Source organism: Geotrypetes seraphini, chromosome 6 (genome assembly GCF_902459505.1).
Source record: "Geotrypetes seraphini chromosome 6, aGeoSer1.1, whole genome shotgun sequence".
Classification (NCBI taxonomy): Eukaryota; Metazoa; Chordata; class Amphibia; order Gymnophiona; family Dermophiidae; genus Geotrypetes; species Geotrypetes seraphini.
Window position 1 is genome coordinate 8,176,977 of NC_047089.1, and position 19,390 is coordinate 8,196,366.

At 46.7% G+C, this 19,390-nt stretch overlaps 1 protein-coding gene across 1 annotated transcript in view; it reads left to right on the forward strand.

Moving 5' to 3' along the window:
- Positions 1-19,390, forward strand: part of PDE2A (phosphodiesterase 2A) — a 505,027-nt gene that overhangs the window by 363,197 nt on the left and 122,440 nt on the right. Inside the window, exons 7-11 of the mRNA XM_033947538.1 lie at positions 2,427-2,586; positions 8,639-8,691; positions 14,290-14,364; positions 16,217-16,258; positions 19,176-19,244. Of these exons, the coding sequence (XP_033803429.1) occupies positions 2,427-2,586; positions 8,639-8,691; positions 14,290-14,364; positions 16,217-16,258; positions 19,176-19,244 (399 nt within the window). The remainder of the gene's footprint in view (positions 1-2,426; positions 2,587-8,638; positions 8,692-14,289; positions 14,365-16,216; positions 16,259-19,175; positions 19,245-19,390) is intronic.

Genomic DNA, 19,390 nt, shown 5'->3' on the forward strand with positions numbered 1-19,390 from the left:
GCATGATGATCCTGGAGAAAGCTGGGGTCTTTACTAGCTGCACTGCCATCTTTGGAAACACATAAATAAGAATTATCCAAAGATGATGCTGAATGAAGTTTTCAAAATCACTTGAATTCCTTCTTCAGATCTCCTATATGAAGAAAAGCCTCAGAAGCTCTTTTGTTCTTTCTAAGCCCGCTTGTAATGACCCTTATGACCAGGGCTGGCCCAAGTGACTTTCAACCATGCACCATCCCCCATCAAGGGACTGCCCCAGGCCTTCTCCCCACCAACATCCTCTCTTCCCTTCTTTATCCTTCCATAAGCCAGTATTTCCCTCCCTCACCTCTATCTCCTCCTCCCAAGTGGTCTAGCACTTCTCTCCTTCCCTACCTCCACCCCCTCTTTCCAAGGTACTCAACAACTTCTCTCCTTCCGTTCCATGGATTCTCACAAAGGAATAGCTGTAGGCAATCAATACGAGTGGATCTCTGGTCTTCTTTCAGCCTAAACAAACTACGTGACATGTAAAATGGTTGTATCTGACTTTGTTCTAGCCCAGGGCTGTCCAGATCTGCCCTTTTCACTCCCACAACCAGTAGGGTTTTCAGAGTGTCCTCAACGGATAAATTTGCCTATTCCGATTCTCAAGTATAAGCAAATATGCCTCATGCCTTTTCCGTATAGATATCCCAAAAAGCAGAATGCATGAGGGGTTAATGAGACAAGTCGATTTGGGAAGTACAATTCTAAACACTTTTATTTGAGCTTCATGTTAACGTGGCATAGCCTTTTTAAGTCTTTCATTCAAAATCACAGGAGTTTCTCAACGATCAATTCATTCAATACCAGTACAATTTTACTTATAAAGTGAAGTGCTCAATTAAAAACGAGCACAGGCCAGCAAAGGGATCATCTTCATTTATTCAATTTTCTATAATGCTCTCCCAAGGGAGCTTAGAACGGTTTACATGAATTAATTGAGGTATTCAAGCATTTTTCCCTGTCTGTCCTGGTGGGCTCACAATCTATCTGGGGCAATGGGGGGATTAAGTGGCTTGCCTAGAATCATAGGGTGCAATGTGGGATTTGAACCCATGACCTCAGGGTGCGGAGGCTGTAGCTCTAACCACTGCACCACCCTCTCCTCCAATACAATATCAGAAGTGAGCCAAGTATAGAGCAATGAAGCCATTGTGACATCACTGATGAGGTTGGCTCTTATTGGTGGAATGAGGCATTATGACATCAGGGAAAGGGATTGTATACCACCAACCACATTCAAAGCAGTTTATATGTAGGTCCTTCAAGCATTTCCCCTGTCTGTCCTGGTGGGCTCGAACCCACAACCCCAGGGTGCTGAGGCTGTAGCTTTAACCACTGCACCACACACACTCCCCCCACCACCATATTTGTTGTATTGAATTCACAGGTATTTTCAATTAATCTTTCCACATTATTTATCTTTATAAGTTTTTCCTGGTGTACTTATCTTTACTGCAGTATGCCTGTGTTCAACATAAATCTCCTAATTAATCCCCAACACCGTGCATTGAGCCGGCCTCCCGATAGCTTCCTGCTTAAGGCAATCAATTACTCTTTCACAAGGACAGTGCAAGGTAGAAAGACAGTGTTTACACACAGGCCAGAGCTATAACACCAGGGGAGGGAAAAGCCTCAGACAACAAACCCTTCCACCGTCCACAGATGGGATTAAGGTGTCCAGGCTAAACCTCATTGGCCTAAAAAAAATACCTGGCTCTGTGCAGTGCAAAATAAAGTTGGCACATTAAAGATAGATGAAAAAAAATCAACTTATCTCATAAAAACGACCGGTACAACCAACGATGGCCAGCGCTTCGCATTTCTGCTGCCTCAGGGTGAAACCACTCCGATGGAGACAGGTTTGTGGAGTCCCATTCTAAAGTTGTCGATCGGGATCGTTACACCCTGAGGCAGCAGAAATGCGAAACGCTGGCCATCGTTGGTTGTACCGGTCGTCTTTATGAGATAAGTTGATTTTTTTTTCATCAATCTTTATTGTTTCAACTTTATTTTGCACTGCACAAAGCCAGTTTTGCAATTCCAGGGGTGTTTTTTATGCCAGTGAGGTTTGGCCTGGACACCTTAATTCCATCTGTGGACGGTGGGAGGGTTTGTTGTCTGAGGCTTTTTCCTGCTCTGGCCTGTATGTAAACACTGTCTTTCTACCTTGCACTGTCCTTGTGAAAGAGAAATTGATTGCTAGTATTGGGTTTTCACTACATCTGTGTTATTATAGCCTTTGTAAGGACCATCACTTCCCTGGTTATGTCAACATGGCCTATAATTAAGCCCCCTATTCATTGGTTTTCTCTTTTGCATCCCTGAGAATTGGAACTCCCTGCGGTCAGTGGGGCACCATCTCATCTAATGCCATGTGCATGCACATTGATGTTTTACAGATTCTCGTGGCGTGCAGACGAGTTCAAGCGCTCCTGAAGCGGCAGCCGTGGCCTCAGGTCAGCCTCTCCACCAGCTCTTCCCAGAATTCCCTGCCTAAACCTGAGAAGACATCAAATGAAAGCTACGATGAGCTGGACCGCAAGATACTTCAACTGTGCGGTACAAAGATCTCACTTCTGTTTGTGGGCTGCATGTTATCCAGATTGTGAATCGTAAGACCCAGCTTTTCAAAATGATTAGGAGTTGGACTACCTGTCACAGCTGCTTTGACCATTTCGCAGCAGTCACATGGCACTCTGGTATTACTGAGAGGCTGTAACAAGAGGTTATGGCTGCCATTTTGAAGGGGCAGCCATGACAGTCAGGAGTGAGTGGGCAGTTGTTCCTGCCTGTTCTCTGCTAGTCCACCATGAATCAGGCTGGTAGGCCTGGAGGGAAGGTCCGTTGATGTTCCAGGGGGAATGGGAAGGAGGGAGGAAGGGAAGAGGGATCAGAATTGTGGAGGTGGGGGGGAGTCAGGACATGGCCAGATATCCTATGCAGGCCCCAGCTGGAACCCACATAAGACCCGGTGGCTAGAACATGCAGAATTGGCCACGGACAGACGTGGCCCAGCTTTGAATATTTCAGGACTCATTTAGCACTAGCGGCCTGGTTCCACCCCCTCAAATGGAGCCCATCTATTCAGAATAGGTTCCCCTTTCCCCCACTACCACCACCCATTTTTCTTCTCTCCCTTGTGTAACTCCCTCAGGAGGGGTGGACATAGGGTTGCCGAATGGCTCCAGAAAAAAAAAGAGGACAGATCGAGACATCCGGGTTTTACTTCCACTGAAAGCAATGGAAGTAAAACCCAGATGTCTCAATCCGTCCTCCTTTTCCTGGAGTCATATGGTAAACCTAGGTGGACAGAAAATACCTCCATTCAAAACACTGTTTAAAATGTACCCTGAGTTCTGTATGTGTTACCATCATGTAACTGCTGCGGCTTCCTGGCTCTAGGCTCTATGCACCCCAGCTTGGCTGTATCCCCCATAGCCACCCGCTTTTGTCCTGAAGGGAAATTGGTCTTGTATCGAAATGATTCCCCTTTGAAAAAAAGGAAAAAAAGCTTGCGGTCCATGCACCGAGTGGCATTTTCAAAGGGCACAGAACAGTCACACTCCATCTCAATTAAACCTGACACTTTCCAGGTGTCTGTAATTGATATTGTTTAATGGATTGTGGTTATAATGGGATACGGACGGAGAGAAGCCAAGGACAGGCGCTTCCAGGTCTGTATTATAGCCACGGCAATAACGGCATCATGCAGACGCGTGAAAGAAACAGATTCCGCATTGCAAGGACGTACAGAGACTCTAATGACACGAGCAACCGTTCTGCCACACAGTCTTTGAAATCTAGACATAGTTACATTTGAGAAGACAGCTTTCTTACCCTCCCACCCCCCCGTATACTAAACCGCAGTGGCGGTTATTAGTGCAGGGAGCCGTGCCGAATGCTCTGCGCTGCTCCCGTGAGCGTCGGGAGCAGCGCGGAGCATTCGGCGCGGCTCCTTGCACTGATAACTGCTATCGCAGTTTAGTAAAAGAGGGGGTGAAGGAAGAGAGGAGGTGATAGGACTTAAACTTCTTCAGGACCAAAGTGATGGTGCCTCGATTTCCGAGGCAGAATAACATAGCAACATAGTCAATGACAGCCACGGACAAGAGACCCGAATGGTCCATCTAGTCTGCCCTGTAATCATAATTTCATAATTAAATTGTCTTTTTTCTTTGCTATTTCTGGGCTATAGACCCTAAAGTCCGCCCGGTACTATCCTTAGGTTCCAACTACTGGAGCTGCCATGGAAGCTCACTCCAGCCTCCCCAAACCATCTCATTTGCGGGATTCAGACCCTGAAAGTTTGCCCATTCAGATTCTACCGTGTTTCCCCGAAAATAAGTCCGAGTCGCCGGCGGCAGCAGCTCTCCCCCGCCACCCTTCCATCACTCCCACCCATCCAAACCCCGATGACGTCATCAGCAATGCGGCAGAGGAACACCCAGGCGTGAGAAAGCTGCGATGGGGGCCTGTGCTCTTGATGATGCGGTTTAAGGTACGATATTTCGGTCTCGCAGTCGGGATTTGGATGGGTGGGAAAAATGAAAGGGTCAGCAGGGAGAAGGGGGTGCATGGCGGTGGCGGGGGGGGGGGAATGGGAGGGATTAAAAAATGATCCACAGGGGGATGGAAGGAAGGGAGGGATATAAGCTGCAAGGGTTCTGCTGCACGAGGGAGGGGAGGAAAGATGTGGGGGGGGGGGAGAGAAAGGAAATAGGAAGAATTGGAGTGGAGGAGAGCAAGTGAGACATGATCATTGTACATGAAAAAAATTAAGACCTCCCCAAAAATAAGACCTACTGCCTTTTTTGGGTCCAAAATTAATATAAGACAGTGTCTTATTTTCAGGGAAATACGGTAATTAGCGATCCTCTGTGTTCATCCCATGCTTTTTTGAATTCCGCCACTGTCTTCCTCTCCACCACTTCCTTCGGGAGGGCATTCCGGGCATCCTCCACCCTCTCCGTGAAAAAGAATTTCCAAACGTTACTCCTAAGTCTCCCACTCCTCAACCTCAAATTATGTCCTCTAGTTTTACCAATTTCCCTTCTCGTCATCAGTCCCATGAGGTTTAGCACTTGCTATTTCTTGAATATTTTGCCATTGACTCTTCTTGAAAAATAATTCAACCGCCATTCCATTAAGTTGATAAACTTTCAAAAATAAGAAAATTCTTAGCTGACTAGTTGTCTGGGGCAGCCCCTGCCGACGTAGCCATGTTTCGTCCACTGGGGAAACTACTCCGCTCTCCTCTGCACATCTCAGGTGTCGGGGTGGGATGTTGAGGTTTGGGGGTGTCAGGGTGAGGGGTTCGGACAGATTCGTGGGAATGAAGAAGCAAATGTTGCGCCCGAGATAGAGGAAAGGAAAGGAAAGTTTTGGAGATGCCCGGGGGGGGGGGTCCATCGCAAAAAGTGAGGTTTGCTACCCCAGTGGAAGAGACTGAAGACCATGAGTGAGGTTTCTCTTGAGGTGCATTTGGGATATAAATTGGGCAACGTGGAGACAGGACTGAGGCTGAGGAAGGGTCACTGGCCACTCTTGTTAGCAAGTAATGCCATCATGCGCACCTATAAATGGATTTCTGTATCATATTTTAAACTCAATTATTTCATTCCTTACCGGCACTAAATAAATAGTGAGATGACTCATTAAATTTAATTACCCTTTCAAAAATATTAACACTTACTCAAACTTTGATTAAAGGAGGCAACATATATATTTATTTACTTTTTTTAATACTCAAAAATGAAATGAAATTGGGCGTGAATGTGCTCAGAGTGCAACACCTTTGCTCCCAGCGCTAAACCACATTCCTACACATCTATGGAAACAAATCAACTGCATTTAAAGACCCCCTCAAGAGGCAGCGTCACATAATTCAAACAGGATCACACACAATTCTGCTATAATGACAACCAACTCAATATGAAACAATGGATGACACAATAAGAAGGCAAAAAATAAAACCAAACTGAACTAAAAACTTCAAGAAGTTAGACTCTGCATATGCAGCAATCCTGGAGAAATGCAAAATTTTAGAGATTCACATTGTCCAAATAAAATATACCTTTGTTATTTGTGCATTGCATTTTCCCATTCACTTTGGTCCCAGTGTCTCTTCTCCTTTTCTCTGTTCTTTTTCTAACTCTCTTTACAGGGCCTCCTGTCCATTTGGCATTTTTTTTCTCACCGTGTCTACCATCCATCATCCTTCTGCGTTCCTATTCTTCATGTCCAGCATATCCCTTCTGTGTCCCTGTTCCTGTCCTTCTCCTATGTACTGCATCTATCCTCTGTGTCCTTGTCCTTCTGTCATATTCAGCATCTCCTCACTTGCTCTGTCCAGCATCTGTCCTCAGTGTACCTATTCCTTCCTCTGTCCAGCATCTCCTCTCTCTGTCCCTTTCTTTCCCATATTCATCATTACTCATCTGTGTTCCTCTCCCTTTCACCCTTGTTCAACATTACCTCTGTTTCCCCCATCCTCTCATAGAAACATAGAAATAGACGGCAGATAAGGGCCACGGCCCATCTAGTCTGCCCACCCCAATGACCCTCCCCTACCTTTCTCTGTGAATAGATCCCATGTGTCTATCCCATTTGGCCTTAAAATCAGGCACGCTGCTGGCCTCAATCACCTGAAGTGGAAGACTATTCCAGCGATCAACCACCCTTTCAGTGAAAAATAATTTCCTGGTGTCCCCGTGCAGTTTCCCGCCCCTGATTTTCCACGGATGCCCCCTTGTTGCCGCGGGACCCTTGAAAAAGAAGATATCTTCGATGCGGCCCATGAGATACTTGAATGTCTCGATCATGTCACCCCTCTCTCTGCGTTCCTCGAGTGAGTAAAGCTGCAACTTATCCAGCCATTCCTCGTACGGGAGATCCTTGAGTCCCGAGGCCATCCGGGTGGCCATTCTCTAGACCGACTCCAGTCTCAGCACATCCTTACGGTAATGCGGCCTCCAGAATTGCACACAGTATTCCAGGTGGGGCCTCACCAGCATCACCCTTCTATGTCCCTATCCTCTCCTCATACATACTGCCCCTCTGGCCCTGTCCTTTCCCATGTCCAGCTTCTCCCCTCTCTCCTCTCTCCTGTGCACATTGCATGTCTCCCTCTCTTTTCCCTGCCTCCCTTGCAGTCTAGCATCCCTCCCTCCCTCCTTCCTTCCTTCCTTCCTTCCATCAGCCTACCGTCTTTCCCTATCTCTGCCCCCTCTAGGTTTTGTTTCTGTTTTTCTCTCTTCCTTCCTTCCCCCCCATGAGTCCCGCATCTCCCCCTCTTCCCCCTCTACCAGTCTGGCATCTCTTCTTTCTCTCGCCCCACAGATCACCAAACTGGCTGAGGGTCACCAGTAATAAAGACAGGCTCCCTTTGGCTAACCGTGGCGTCTTGCATATACCATATCCAACCTACGAGAAGTTGCATTAGAGAGGCAATGTACAGCAGAAGGAAGATCCTTAACCATCTCACGCGAAGCTTCTGCAAATTAGTACTTTTGGATTGTGTAGTTATTCCACGTATCTTCCACCTTAGGACTAGCAGGGACCCCTGAGGAAGACATCATTGTCGAAACACAGACCGCGTTGGGTCCAATGTTCCCGCGGACTGGGTCCTAGAGGTTTTTATGTGGATTGCTAAGTTTATTTATTGATTTATTAATAAAGTCCATATCAGGAACATCACTTCTCTACAGTTTTTGGGGTTTCTCTTGGACTTCTTCTCTGTGGATACTTCAAGGTCAATTCCTTTGCTCTTGTCCTACCACAGTATTAACCAGTCAGTGCTGGAGCAGTCAGAAGCAGGCTTAGTGGGGTTCAATCCTTTTGAATATTGGGCCCTCCAGAGAGTGTGGAGCGGGTAAAAGGGAAGTGTCACATCATGTGATTTGCTTTGGTGAGGGTACGGTTAGCGATGCTCCTTGGAAGGACCTTAAAGGCCTCAAAAGCATGTGCTATGTATTTAATAGAATTTCATCTGTGGGCTTTGACGATCAGAATGAGAGTTGCAGATTTGAAGAATACTGGTAGCCAGTACGGTTTTTGCAAGAAGGGTGTGATGTGCTCATGCCTTTTGCAGCTCCCCTATCACTCATGCTGCATTCCAGGGCTTAGCCTTTGATTCCAGGAATAGGAGGCTGGAACAAATCCAAGAACCCCAGTGTTCTCAAATCCAACCTTTCTTCTCCTGTCATTTCCCCCACCACAGGTGTTGCACAAGAAGAAATCAACTGGAGTGGACAGAGCTTGTGGGCTCTCTCTGTGCTCCTGGGACTTGGGATTTAGCCGCTGGCGTGGGTTGTAGTGTGGGAGGAGAAAGTACGGAAGAGAGAAAAAGGTGAAGCTCGAAAGGGGGCAAAATGAGAAGGGGTGAATGTTGGGGAGGAGGTGAGAATGGGCTAAAAGCTTGAGGGGGATGGAGGCTTTTGTGAAGAGGCAGGAGAGAGCAAATGCCATATCCTCTCCTGCTCCTACCCCTGAAGTTAATAAATGGAGAGCAGTTAGGGACAGGACTGCTTTGTAATGCGCTAGGCTGATCTCTGCGCTGCTTAGCCAGAGGGTATTTTTTTGCTCCAGTGACCTCTCTGCCATTACCCTGCAGGTGAACTCTACGACCTGGATGCTGTGTCCCTACAGATCAAAGTGATTCACTACGTAAGTACTCTGACATGTATGGCGCCCACTTGCCAGGTTAGTCGTGTAGAGGGTAATTGCGGTTTTTGGTGTTCTGAAAGGGTTGTCTCCTGACACAGCGACCCCACGAAACAAGGCTCTTGTTGGGATTTCTTTATTAATTTTGCTTAGCTCGTTTCACTTTGGATTACAATCGTCGGCCGATCTGAAGAATTTCATCACTGAACACTTCAGCTACACTTTGCTCCAAGTCTAGTAGGACTGCTCGCCAGCTAAGTAATCGTGATTTCTGATGCAGGCTTGGTGCCCGCTACACTATTTTTCAACAGTGAATTCATATGCGGTATTTGTAGGCTGGAAAGGTTTATCTCCTGCTTTGGTAATTGGGGAGGTTTTAACTTTCTGACTTTTTTCAGCACTCTAATTTGAACTTTCTGCTCATACCTGAGATTTTGAGGCCAGATGGATAGAATTGTGAAATTTGATATTCACCGAATAACTTATTGGGCACATTTTCATAGTAATTTGTTGAGGGTAATTGTACAACAGGGGTTCCTGAGAGGAGCTCATTCTCCACTGTAGGATTGTATCCAGCACTTGTGCGTGCTTACGCTTAGGGACTTACTACGAGCTCAGGCCTTCCGTGTAGTAAGCTAGGGCTGAAGAGGTTCGGAGGTGCTGGGGAAAGAGACACATAGCAGTGCAGAGCTCCAGGGGTATCACGGCATTGACTGGCTTAAGCCTGCCTACTGTAGTTGAAACAGGTTATACAACGGGATGGAAAATGAAACCTCGTTCTGCTTAATCTAGATAGCTGAAGAAGCTAGAGGAAACTACAGGTCAAAATTAAAAAGGCAGAGCAATTGCGAGGAAGTAACATAGTAACATAGTAGATGACGGCAGATAAAGACCCGAATGGTCCATCCAGTCTGCCCAACCTGATTCAATTTAAATTTTTTTTTTTTTTCTTCTTAGCTATTTCTGGGCAAGAATCCAAAGCTTTACCCGGTACTATGCTTGGGTTCCACCTGCCGAAATCTCTGTTAAGACTTACTCCAGCCCATCTACACCCTCCCAGCCACTGAAGCCCTCCCCTGCCCATCCTCTATCAAACGGCCATACACAGACACAGACCTTGCAAGTCTGCCCAGTAACTGGCCTTAGTTCAATATTTAATATTATTTTCTGATTCTAAATCTTCTGTGTTCATCCCACGCTTCTTTGAACTCAGTCACCGTTTTCCTCTCCACCACCTCTCTCGGGAGCGCATTCCAGGCATCCACCACCCTCTCCTGTAAAGTAGAATTTCCTAACATTGCCCCTGAATCTACCACCCCTCAACCTCAAATTATGTCCTCTGGTTTTACCATTTTCCTTTCTCTGGAAAAGATTTTGTTCTACGTTAATACCCTTTAAGTATTTGAACATCTGAATCATATCTCCCCTGTCTCCTCCTTTCCTCTAGGGTATACATATTCAGGGCTTCCAGTCTCTCCTCATACGTCTTCTGGCGCAAGCCTCCTATCATTTTCGTCGCCCTCCTCTGGACTGCCTCAAGTCTTCTTACGTCTTTCGCCAGATACGGTCTCCAAAACTGAACACAATACTCCAAGTGGGGCCTCACCAATGACCTGTACAACGTGGCTTCTCACCTCTTAGCAGGCCTTAATTTTAGCAGGTGTCCTCTAATGAGCAAAAGGGAAGAATCCAGATAAGAAGCATGGGCTAGTGACTAATGCCAACCCCGTCTTACTTAGGCTTCCAGCGGTAGCTTCTCAGCTCTGATCCTGAGCAGACACCATTCCCAGGAAGAACATGTGTAGCAGATGGGCTCTCTGCTGAATCTGACTTGTGCTGCCTAGCTCTGAGCCTCTGAAACCCCTTTGACAAATATTATCTCTCATTTTCCTAGCGGAAAAAGTCCAACTTGCTAAAACATTTTTCTCCAGGTCCCCAGACTGCTGTTTATAGTACTGGGCACAATTACTGCTGAGCAATTTTAGGATAAAAGCCTTGGAAAAGTCTCAGTTGCCAGTTTCTGCCAATGTAATTTATAGACATCTGAATACTTGGTCTTCACAAGGAGCGGGTGCAGATTGAAGAGAGGATAATGAGATTCTGAGCATGGAATGCAACGCTTTGGATGAGAACACAGGGGAAAGGAGCATGGGGGCTCAGACTATAAATTAGCTCTCCCCAGTCCCCCTGCCATGACCTAAGGGGGAGGGGGGGTTCTGGCAGGAGGGATTGTGTATCCCTCCTGCCAGCGGTCATTCGGGGTGGGATGGGAGGATCCGGAAGGAGGGATTGGGCATCTCTTCTGCCAGCGATCGTTCCGGGGGGGGGGGGTGGATCCGGCAGGAGGGATTGGGCATCTCTTCTGCCAGCGATCGTTCCTGGGGGGGGGATCCAGCAGGAGGGATTGGGCATCCCTCCTGCCAGCGATCGTTCCGGGGGGGGGGGTGGATCCGGCAGGAGGGATTGGGCATCTCTTCTGCCAGCGATCGTTCCGGGGGGGGGATCCAGCAGGAGGGATTGGGCATCCCTCCTGCCAGCGATTGTTCCGGGGGGTGGATCCGGCAGGAGAGATTGGGTATCCCTCCTGCCAGCGATCGTTCCGGGGGGGGATCCAGCAGGAGGGATTGGGCATCTCTTCTGCCAGCGATCGTTCCAGGGGGATGGATCCGGCAGGAGAGATTGGGCATCCCTCCTGCCAACGATCGTTCCGGGGGGGATCCGACAGGAGGGACTAGGCATCCCTCTTGCCGGTGATTGTTGGCTGTGATGAGAGGCCGCTACTGCGGCCACTAAACTTATCACAGCAGGGAGATCCCTTGCCGTAATAAGCTCCGTGGCCATGTCTACTAACAACCCGATTCTCTAACCAGCATCTGTAACATGGATGTCGGTTAGAGAATTGGGTTCTGTATAGGACTCTATATATCCTATACAGAATCCGGGCCTCAGTGCCAGTCACCGGAAACAGCCCAGCATTGGTGGTGAGAACCAACCGTGGAATGTAGTCGGCCTCCCTTCCATGTTCTCAATATCGGCCCCTCTATCTGTCTCCATATATCTAGGTTCAAGAACTCAATATACTTGACAGGTCCCCAGCACCTTCCATTCAAATAATTTCCCCAAAAGCTTTAGAGTTATAATGGCCTAGAAACATAATTACAGGCACTTCTGGGGTAGAAGAACTGGCAGATTATTTGGGGAACATAATCAAGAATCGGCCGCAATATTCTCATTATAATGTGACTTCAAGAGATGAATGAATGAACCTGAACCGCAGCACGAGAGTCAGGAGAAATGGACATCACAGGTTTAGACTCGAGCTTTGTACTGTAATCGCACTGCCTGATGCGGTGATGAATTTGCAAAGCTTCTGAGCCCTGTGGACATAGCAACGAAGCCCTATCAAGGCCTGCGGAGCGCCGAAGCTGCACGTGGTGAAAATAAATGACATTGGCAGAGGCTGGCAACTGAGACTTTTCCAAGGCTTCTATCCTAAAATTGCTCAGCAGTAACTGTGCCCAGTACTGTAACAGCAGTCTGGGGACTTGCAGAAAAATGCGTAAGCAAGCTGGACTTTTTCGGCTAGGAAAATGAGAGATTTGGAGGGTGCAGAATAGCTCCCAGCCCACCATCTCCTCTCGTTAGCGGTGGCAAAGTGGGCAGGGCTGGGGAGTGCCAGTAGGTGAGTCACGGTAAGGTCCTGCTTAACACTGGTATAAAATGTTGGGTTGCTGTGTTTATTTTGAGTGTTGGCATTTCAGCCTCTATGCCATAAGAACATAAGAAGAGCCTTACTGGGTCAGACCGATGGTCCATCAAACCCAGTAGCCCGTTTTCACGGTAGCCAATCCAGGTCCCTAGTACCTGGCCAAGACCCAAGAGAAGCAGCATTCCAGCATCTCAAAGAATAGCAAGATTCCGGAACCCCAATGAGAGCAACATTCCAGAGCTGAGATTGTGATGTCATAATGCCTCATTCCACAGTGCCTCAGAGCCAACCTCAGCAGTGATGTCACAATGGCTTGATTGTCCTATACCCAAAGAGTAGCAACATTTCATGCTACCGATCCAGGGCAAGCAGTGGCTTCCTCCATGTCTTTCTCAATAACAGACTATGGACTTTTCCTCCAGGAACTTGTCCAAACCTTTCTTAAAACCAGCTACGCTCTCCGCTTTTACCACACACTCTGGCAACACGTTCCAGAGCTTAACTATTCTCTGAGTGAAAAAATGTTTCCTCCTATTGGTTTTAAGAGTATTTTCCTGTAACTTCATCGAGTGTCCCCTAGTCTTTGTCATTTTTGACGGAGTGAAAAATCGATCCACTTGTACCCGTTCTGCTCCACTCAGGATATTGTAGACTTCAAACATATCGGGCGCAGTCTTGCTGAGGGTGCAGCACCCCTCCTCCTCTCTGCTCCCCCTGCTCCTCTCCTCGCCATGCGCCCCTTGCCTTTCTTTACTTCCCCAGCGCGAGGTTACTGTCCGCATCGGCATCGGCATCGGCGCTCTCTCCGACGTCACATCCGGAACTCGTGCCTAGGAAGTAAAGCAAAAAGGGTAAGCCAACACTGACGTGGGCGTGCTGCTTGCGCTAGAGAAGTTAAAAAGGGGAACGGGAAGGGGGCAGGGAAAACAGTGGGGGAGGAGGGCCTCCGTCCTGGGCGCTTCTCACCCCTACTACGCCACTGAATGTTGACAAATATCAGTATATAAGGAAAACATGGAAGCATTTAGGAGATAGGAAGAGGGAGGAGTGGGTGGAGGGGTGGGTGGGTGGGCAAGAGCAGTTTTAAATGTCTCTGTTAAGTCCTGTCTGGTAGGTGCCAAAATGTTATCATTTTGATTTCAAAGGTTTTATGTTCTTGGATTGTCTGAAAGTTCCCTTATAGTATTCTTACTATAAAATCAGTGGTGGAGTGTTTAGTTTTTCCACAGTGTTGTCCAACAGAGGTGACGTGCTAGTTGGCATTGCAATTTTTAATATGATTCTGGTCTTTAGCATTTGGCTGGTTTCACCCATGTAACATCCCTCTTCGCTAGGATTACCAGACATCTGGATTTCCCGGGACATGTCAGAGTAACATAGTAACATAGTAGATGACGGCAGATAACGACCCGAATGGTCCATCCAGTCTGCCCAACCTGATTCAATTTAAATTTTTTTTTTTTTTTTTTAATTTTTTCTTCTTAGCTATTTCTGGCCAAGAATCCAAAGCTTTACCCGGTACTGTGTTTGGGTTCCAACTGCCGAAATCTCTGTTAAGACTTACTCCAGCCCATCTACACCCTCTCAGCCATTGAAGCCCTCCCCTGCCCGTCCTTTTTGAGCACATGTCTGGGGGGTCTGGATGGCTTTTCAAAACCCGGCACTTTCTCCGAATTTTGAAAAGCTTCCTCGAAATCGCGTCGGGCAGGAGGGCATCCACTCATGCGCGGATGCCCTACTGCCCGACGAGAGTAGGCAGTGGGGGGAAGGGGGGGCTAGGGCGGGATTGGGGACGGGACTGGGGCATAATAGAGCGGGGATGGGTGGAACTGTGCACTTATTGCACTGAATGATGTATATGACATTAGAAGACGAAGGTGTTTTTCTTGCAGCTGGAACAGGAGACCCAGTCACCCTGCTGCTGCCTCCTGCTGGTCTCCGAGGACAGCCACCAGCTTTTCTGTCAGGTGAGTGCACGGCTTGCTGGTTACTCGGAGCAACAAATTGTTAAAGACAGTGTTTCTTTTAATGCAAATAGTCAGAGCAGAGCTGTTGTCGTCAAGTGCCCGCCATTGCCTTTTATCTTTCCTGGCACAGTTAAAAGCGTTTCCAGTCGAGTTCTGAAGACATTTGAAAGCCGAAAAAGAAGCAGTAAGTGCACTTCTGCTTCATTGCACAGCACCCTTGACATGAAAAGGAAACATGCTACACGCCTGTCTAGGGGAAAACAACTAAATGATGAAATTCAAACAGAATGTCTTTCAAAACTGTTGAATTAAAATGAGCCTCGTACTCAACTCGTGATTCTTCCGCCAACTGTCAGCCGTGGTCATTTCAGGCCAGACCTGCTCAGGTCGCCAGATAAGTAACTGAGAAGAGAGTGAGGGACGTGAAAAGTTTCCTTATATTTCCCCCAAACATCGTTGAAAAGGCAACAGGGAAAGACAAAAATGGTCGAAAAAGTCAAGACCGAGCACAGGAAACCTCTAATGGGCCGGGATTTGAAATGCAATTCCTCGCCCCTGTCCAGGAGTTAATACATTGAAATAAAAGAAAGCAAAAGGAAAATACATTTATTGGACTAACTTAATGCTGGGTTTTACTAAACAGTGGTAGAGGTTTCTACTGTGGGCTGGTAAGGGAAGTGCCCCGACACTCATAGAATTCTTATGAGTTTCAAAGAATTTACATTGCTGGTCCAGAGTAGAAACCTCTAGTAAAAGGAGCTCTTAATCCAGAATCTTCTTCCTCAGGTGAGGCAAAAGATAATCCAGTAGTCAGCGTTTTTGTAAAGTGTGGACCGCTGCTAGCTAAATTAGACCTGGGCCTTGTCTGGGTACCAGCATTGATTATCTGGCCATGACCAGACATGTGCTGGCTGCTGGCCCTTATGCGGACTCAGATCGATATTCAGCTGGGACTTGCTTAAGGCAACCATTTATTCCTCTTACGTCTAAACTAAACCTTAAATTTATATTCCACATCCTCTCCATAAAGATAGAGCTCGGCACAATTTACAGGAAACTTTAATATAAGGAAGGAAAAACATAAAAATTAGTGATTATAAAGAGGGTAGCGAGATTTACATTTTTCAGAATAGCCAAGTTTCCAGATGCTTTCGGAATAATTGGAAGGAGCCCAGATTCTGCAGCAGGGCAGGAAGGTTATTCCAAAGCTCATTGATTTAGATGAAAAGAGATTTCCCTAATTTTCCAGCTTAGATAACGTCTCATAGAATTCCAAGATAGTGGAATTAGAGGAGGAAGAATGCCGTGCAAGATCTTGCATGTTAGACAGGCACATTTAAAGTGAACCCTAGAAATTACTGGAAGCCAGTGAAGTTTTGACAGAAGCGGAAAAACATGATCAAATTTACTTTTTTGCGAAGATCAACCTAGCCGCAGTATTCTGGATCTGCTGAAGTCTTTAAAGACTTTTCTTGGTTAGACTTAGATAGATGGAGTTACAATAGTCCAGCCTGGAAAGAATGTTGTTGGTAGAAGCAGGATCTCACTTTTCTCCTACTGCCCTGCCCCAGTTCCAACCGTTCCCCATAGTCCCCTGTTCCAATCCCCCCCCCCCCTCCCTTTGCGTCCCCAGCACAGATGGTAGAAATTGGAATATTAACCAACTTCAGACATGCTTGGGACAAATAAAGTGGTGGTAAAGACATGGGAGGACTTCAGGTTATTCCAAGGGCAGATCGACTGGACAGGCTGAATCAGAGCAACTGCTCATGTCCCTTCACAAGTATGGTAACAAACGGAACAAGGTGCCAATGAGTCCGTAACATTCTCCTCTCCTGTTTCTTTCTTCTAGGTTATTGGAAGCAAGGTTCTAGAGGAAGAGATCAGTTTTCCGGTGAGTTGATGAATGTCCTTGCTACAGTCTCCAAGGTCAAAGAGAAAGTGAGAAGGAGGGTTAAGAGCATAAGAGCAGCCATACTGGGTCAGACCAATGGCTAAGGCTCTTTACACTTGCATTGTGATGTCATAGAGTTTTATGGTTATAGAAACCTGATGGCAGATAAAGGCCAAATGGCCCATTCAGAGCATCCACTATCTCCTCCTCTCCCTATTGGCTAAGGCTCTTAACATTTGCATCTCCTCTTCCTATAGACTAAGGCTCTTTACACCTGCATTGTGAGGTCACAGAACTTTATGGTTAGAAACACAGGAACATGATGGCAGATAAAGGCCAAATGGCCCATCTAGAGCATCCACTATCTCCTCCTCTCCCTATTGGCTAAGGCTCTTAACGTTTGCATCTCCTCTTCCTATAGGCTAAGGCTCTTTACACCTGCATTGTGATGTCATAGAGCTTTATGGTTATAGAAACTTGATGGCAGATAAAGGCCAAATGGCCCATTCAGAGCATCCACTATCTCCTCCTCTCCCTATTGGCTAAGGCTCTTAACATTTGCATCTCCTCTTCCTATAGACTAAGGCTCTTTACACCTGCATTGTGATGTCATAGAACTTTATGGTTAGAAACACAGGAACATGATGGCAGATAAAGGCCAAATGGCCCATCTAGAGCATCCACTATCTCCTCCTCTCCCTATTGGCTAAGGCTCTTAACGTTTGCATCTCCTCTTCCTATAGGCTAAGGCTCTTTACACCTGCATTGTGATGTCATAGAGCTTTATGGTTATAGAAACTTGATGGCAGATAAAGGCCAAATGGCCCATTCAGAGCATCCACTATCTCCTCCTCTCCCTATTGGCTAAGGCTCTTAACATTTGCATCTCCTCTTCCTATAGACTAAGGCTCTTTACACCTGCATTGTGATGTCATAGAACTTTATGGTTAGAAACACAGGAACATGATGGCAGATAAAGGCCAAATGGCCCATCTAGAGCATCCACTATCTCCTCCTCTCCCTATTCGCTAAGGCTCTTAATGTTTGCATCTCCTCTTCCTATAGGCTAAGGCTCTTTACACCTGCATTATGATGTCATAGAGCTTTATGGTTATAGAAACTTGATGGCAGATAAAGGCCAAATGGCCCATTCAGAGCATCCACTATCTCCTCCTCTCCCTATTGGCTAAGGCTCTTAACATTTGCATCTCCTCTTCCTATAGGCTAAGGCTCTTTACACCTGCATTGTGATGTCATAGAGCTTTATGGTTATAGAAACATGATGGCAGATAAAGGCCAAATGGCCCATCCAGTCTGCCCAACCTTAGTAACCATTATCTCTTCCTCTCTCTAAGAAATCCCATGTGCCTTTCCCAAGCTCTCTTGAATTCAGACACAGTCTCTGTCTCCACCACCTCTTCCGGGGGGTGCCACGTATCTACCACGGTTTCTGTAAAAAAGTATTTCCTTAGATTACTCCTGAGCCTATCACCTCTTAACTTCATCCTATTCCATTCCAGACCTGCCTTTCAAATGAAAGAGACTCGACTCATGTGCATTTACGTCAATTAGGTATTTCAACGTCTCTATCATATCTCCCCTCTCCCGCCTTTCCTCCAAAGTATAGAGACTGAGATCTTTAAGTCTTTCCCCATACGCCTTATGGCGAAGACCACACACCATTTTAGTAGCCTTTCCCTGACCGACTCCATCCTTTTTATATCTTTTTGAAGGTGTGGCCTCCTGAATTGTACACAATATTCTAAATGAGGTCTCACTAGTCTTTTTCCTCCTGGCCATCCCTCTCCCTATGCAACCTAGCATCCTTCTAGCTTTTGCCATCACCTTTTCAACATGTTTGGCCACCTTAAGATCATCACATACAATCCCACCCAAGTCCCGCTCTTCTGTTGTGCACATAAGTTCTTCACTCCCTAAACTGTACCATCCCTTCGGGTTTTGCAGACCAAATGCATGACCTTGAATTTTTTAGCATTAAATTTCAGACATGGGTGGGGGTTGGGTGGGCTTTTCCATATATATATACAGGTAGAGCACTGGCAGTATAATTTGTAGTCTTTAATAGACTGTGTCTAGGCTGTATGGCTGCTGTAATAGATCATGCCTAATTATTCCTTATTACAATTATATTGTACTATCTATGTACACAGCACTGTACTAAATTAATCACATGGCTTTAAGATCTCTTAACACCTTACATTCTAAGTAGAAATGGGACTTTTTAATGAACTCTCAGAAACCCAGATTCAAACTTCATAGATTTAATGCTAGGGCTGTGGAGAGGAAGAGCCTAATGGTTTTCTGAACCAGGGGGAATTGGGTTTGATGCCCTCTGCAGCTCCTTCAGACTGGGCAAGTCACTTAACCCTAAGGTTACTAGACGTACGGGAAAACCTGGACATGTCCTCTTGTTTGAGGACTGTCTAGGTGACCGAATGGATTCTTAAAAACAGCTGTCTGGGTTTTTGAAGAGCGCCATGCTCGAGGCCATGTCTGGGGGGCCTCCGAGCATGCCCAGATGTGACATGATGATGTCACATGCACGTTAGCATGCGTGTGGTGGCATCGCATTACAAACGCACATGCTCGGAGTCCCTCCAGACGTGGCCCTGAGCTCGAGGAAAGAGAGAAGAGGTTTGTGTGGGGGTGGGGCTGGGGTAGAACCAGGGGCAGAGCTACGCGCCCTGTTTTTGGCACAGAAAGGCAGTACATCAAACCCCATCCCCTTTCCCTAAACCCTATGGCCAAGGGGTACTTTTCTGTTTCCCCACACGGTTTGCAAGCCTATAGATATCTTATGCCAATGAGTTTAAAGTGTCATTTTCAAAGACTATTTCCCTGCTGAATTTTCTGTCCACTTCTTCACCATCTCTCCTTGCCTCATTGTTTTCTACAGCTGACATTTGGACATTTGGGGCAGGTTGTGGACAAGAAGAAACCCATCACTTTGCGGGACATCAGTACAGTGAGTATCTCCAGGGTGGGACAGGTTCACGCCTGCAGGGTACAAAGAAGAGGTCGGTTTTGAGCAGGAGCACCAATTTCCCTGTCCCCATGGGTTTTAGTGCTGTCCCTGTACCTGCCCCATTCCTGCAAGCTCCGTCCTCATCT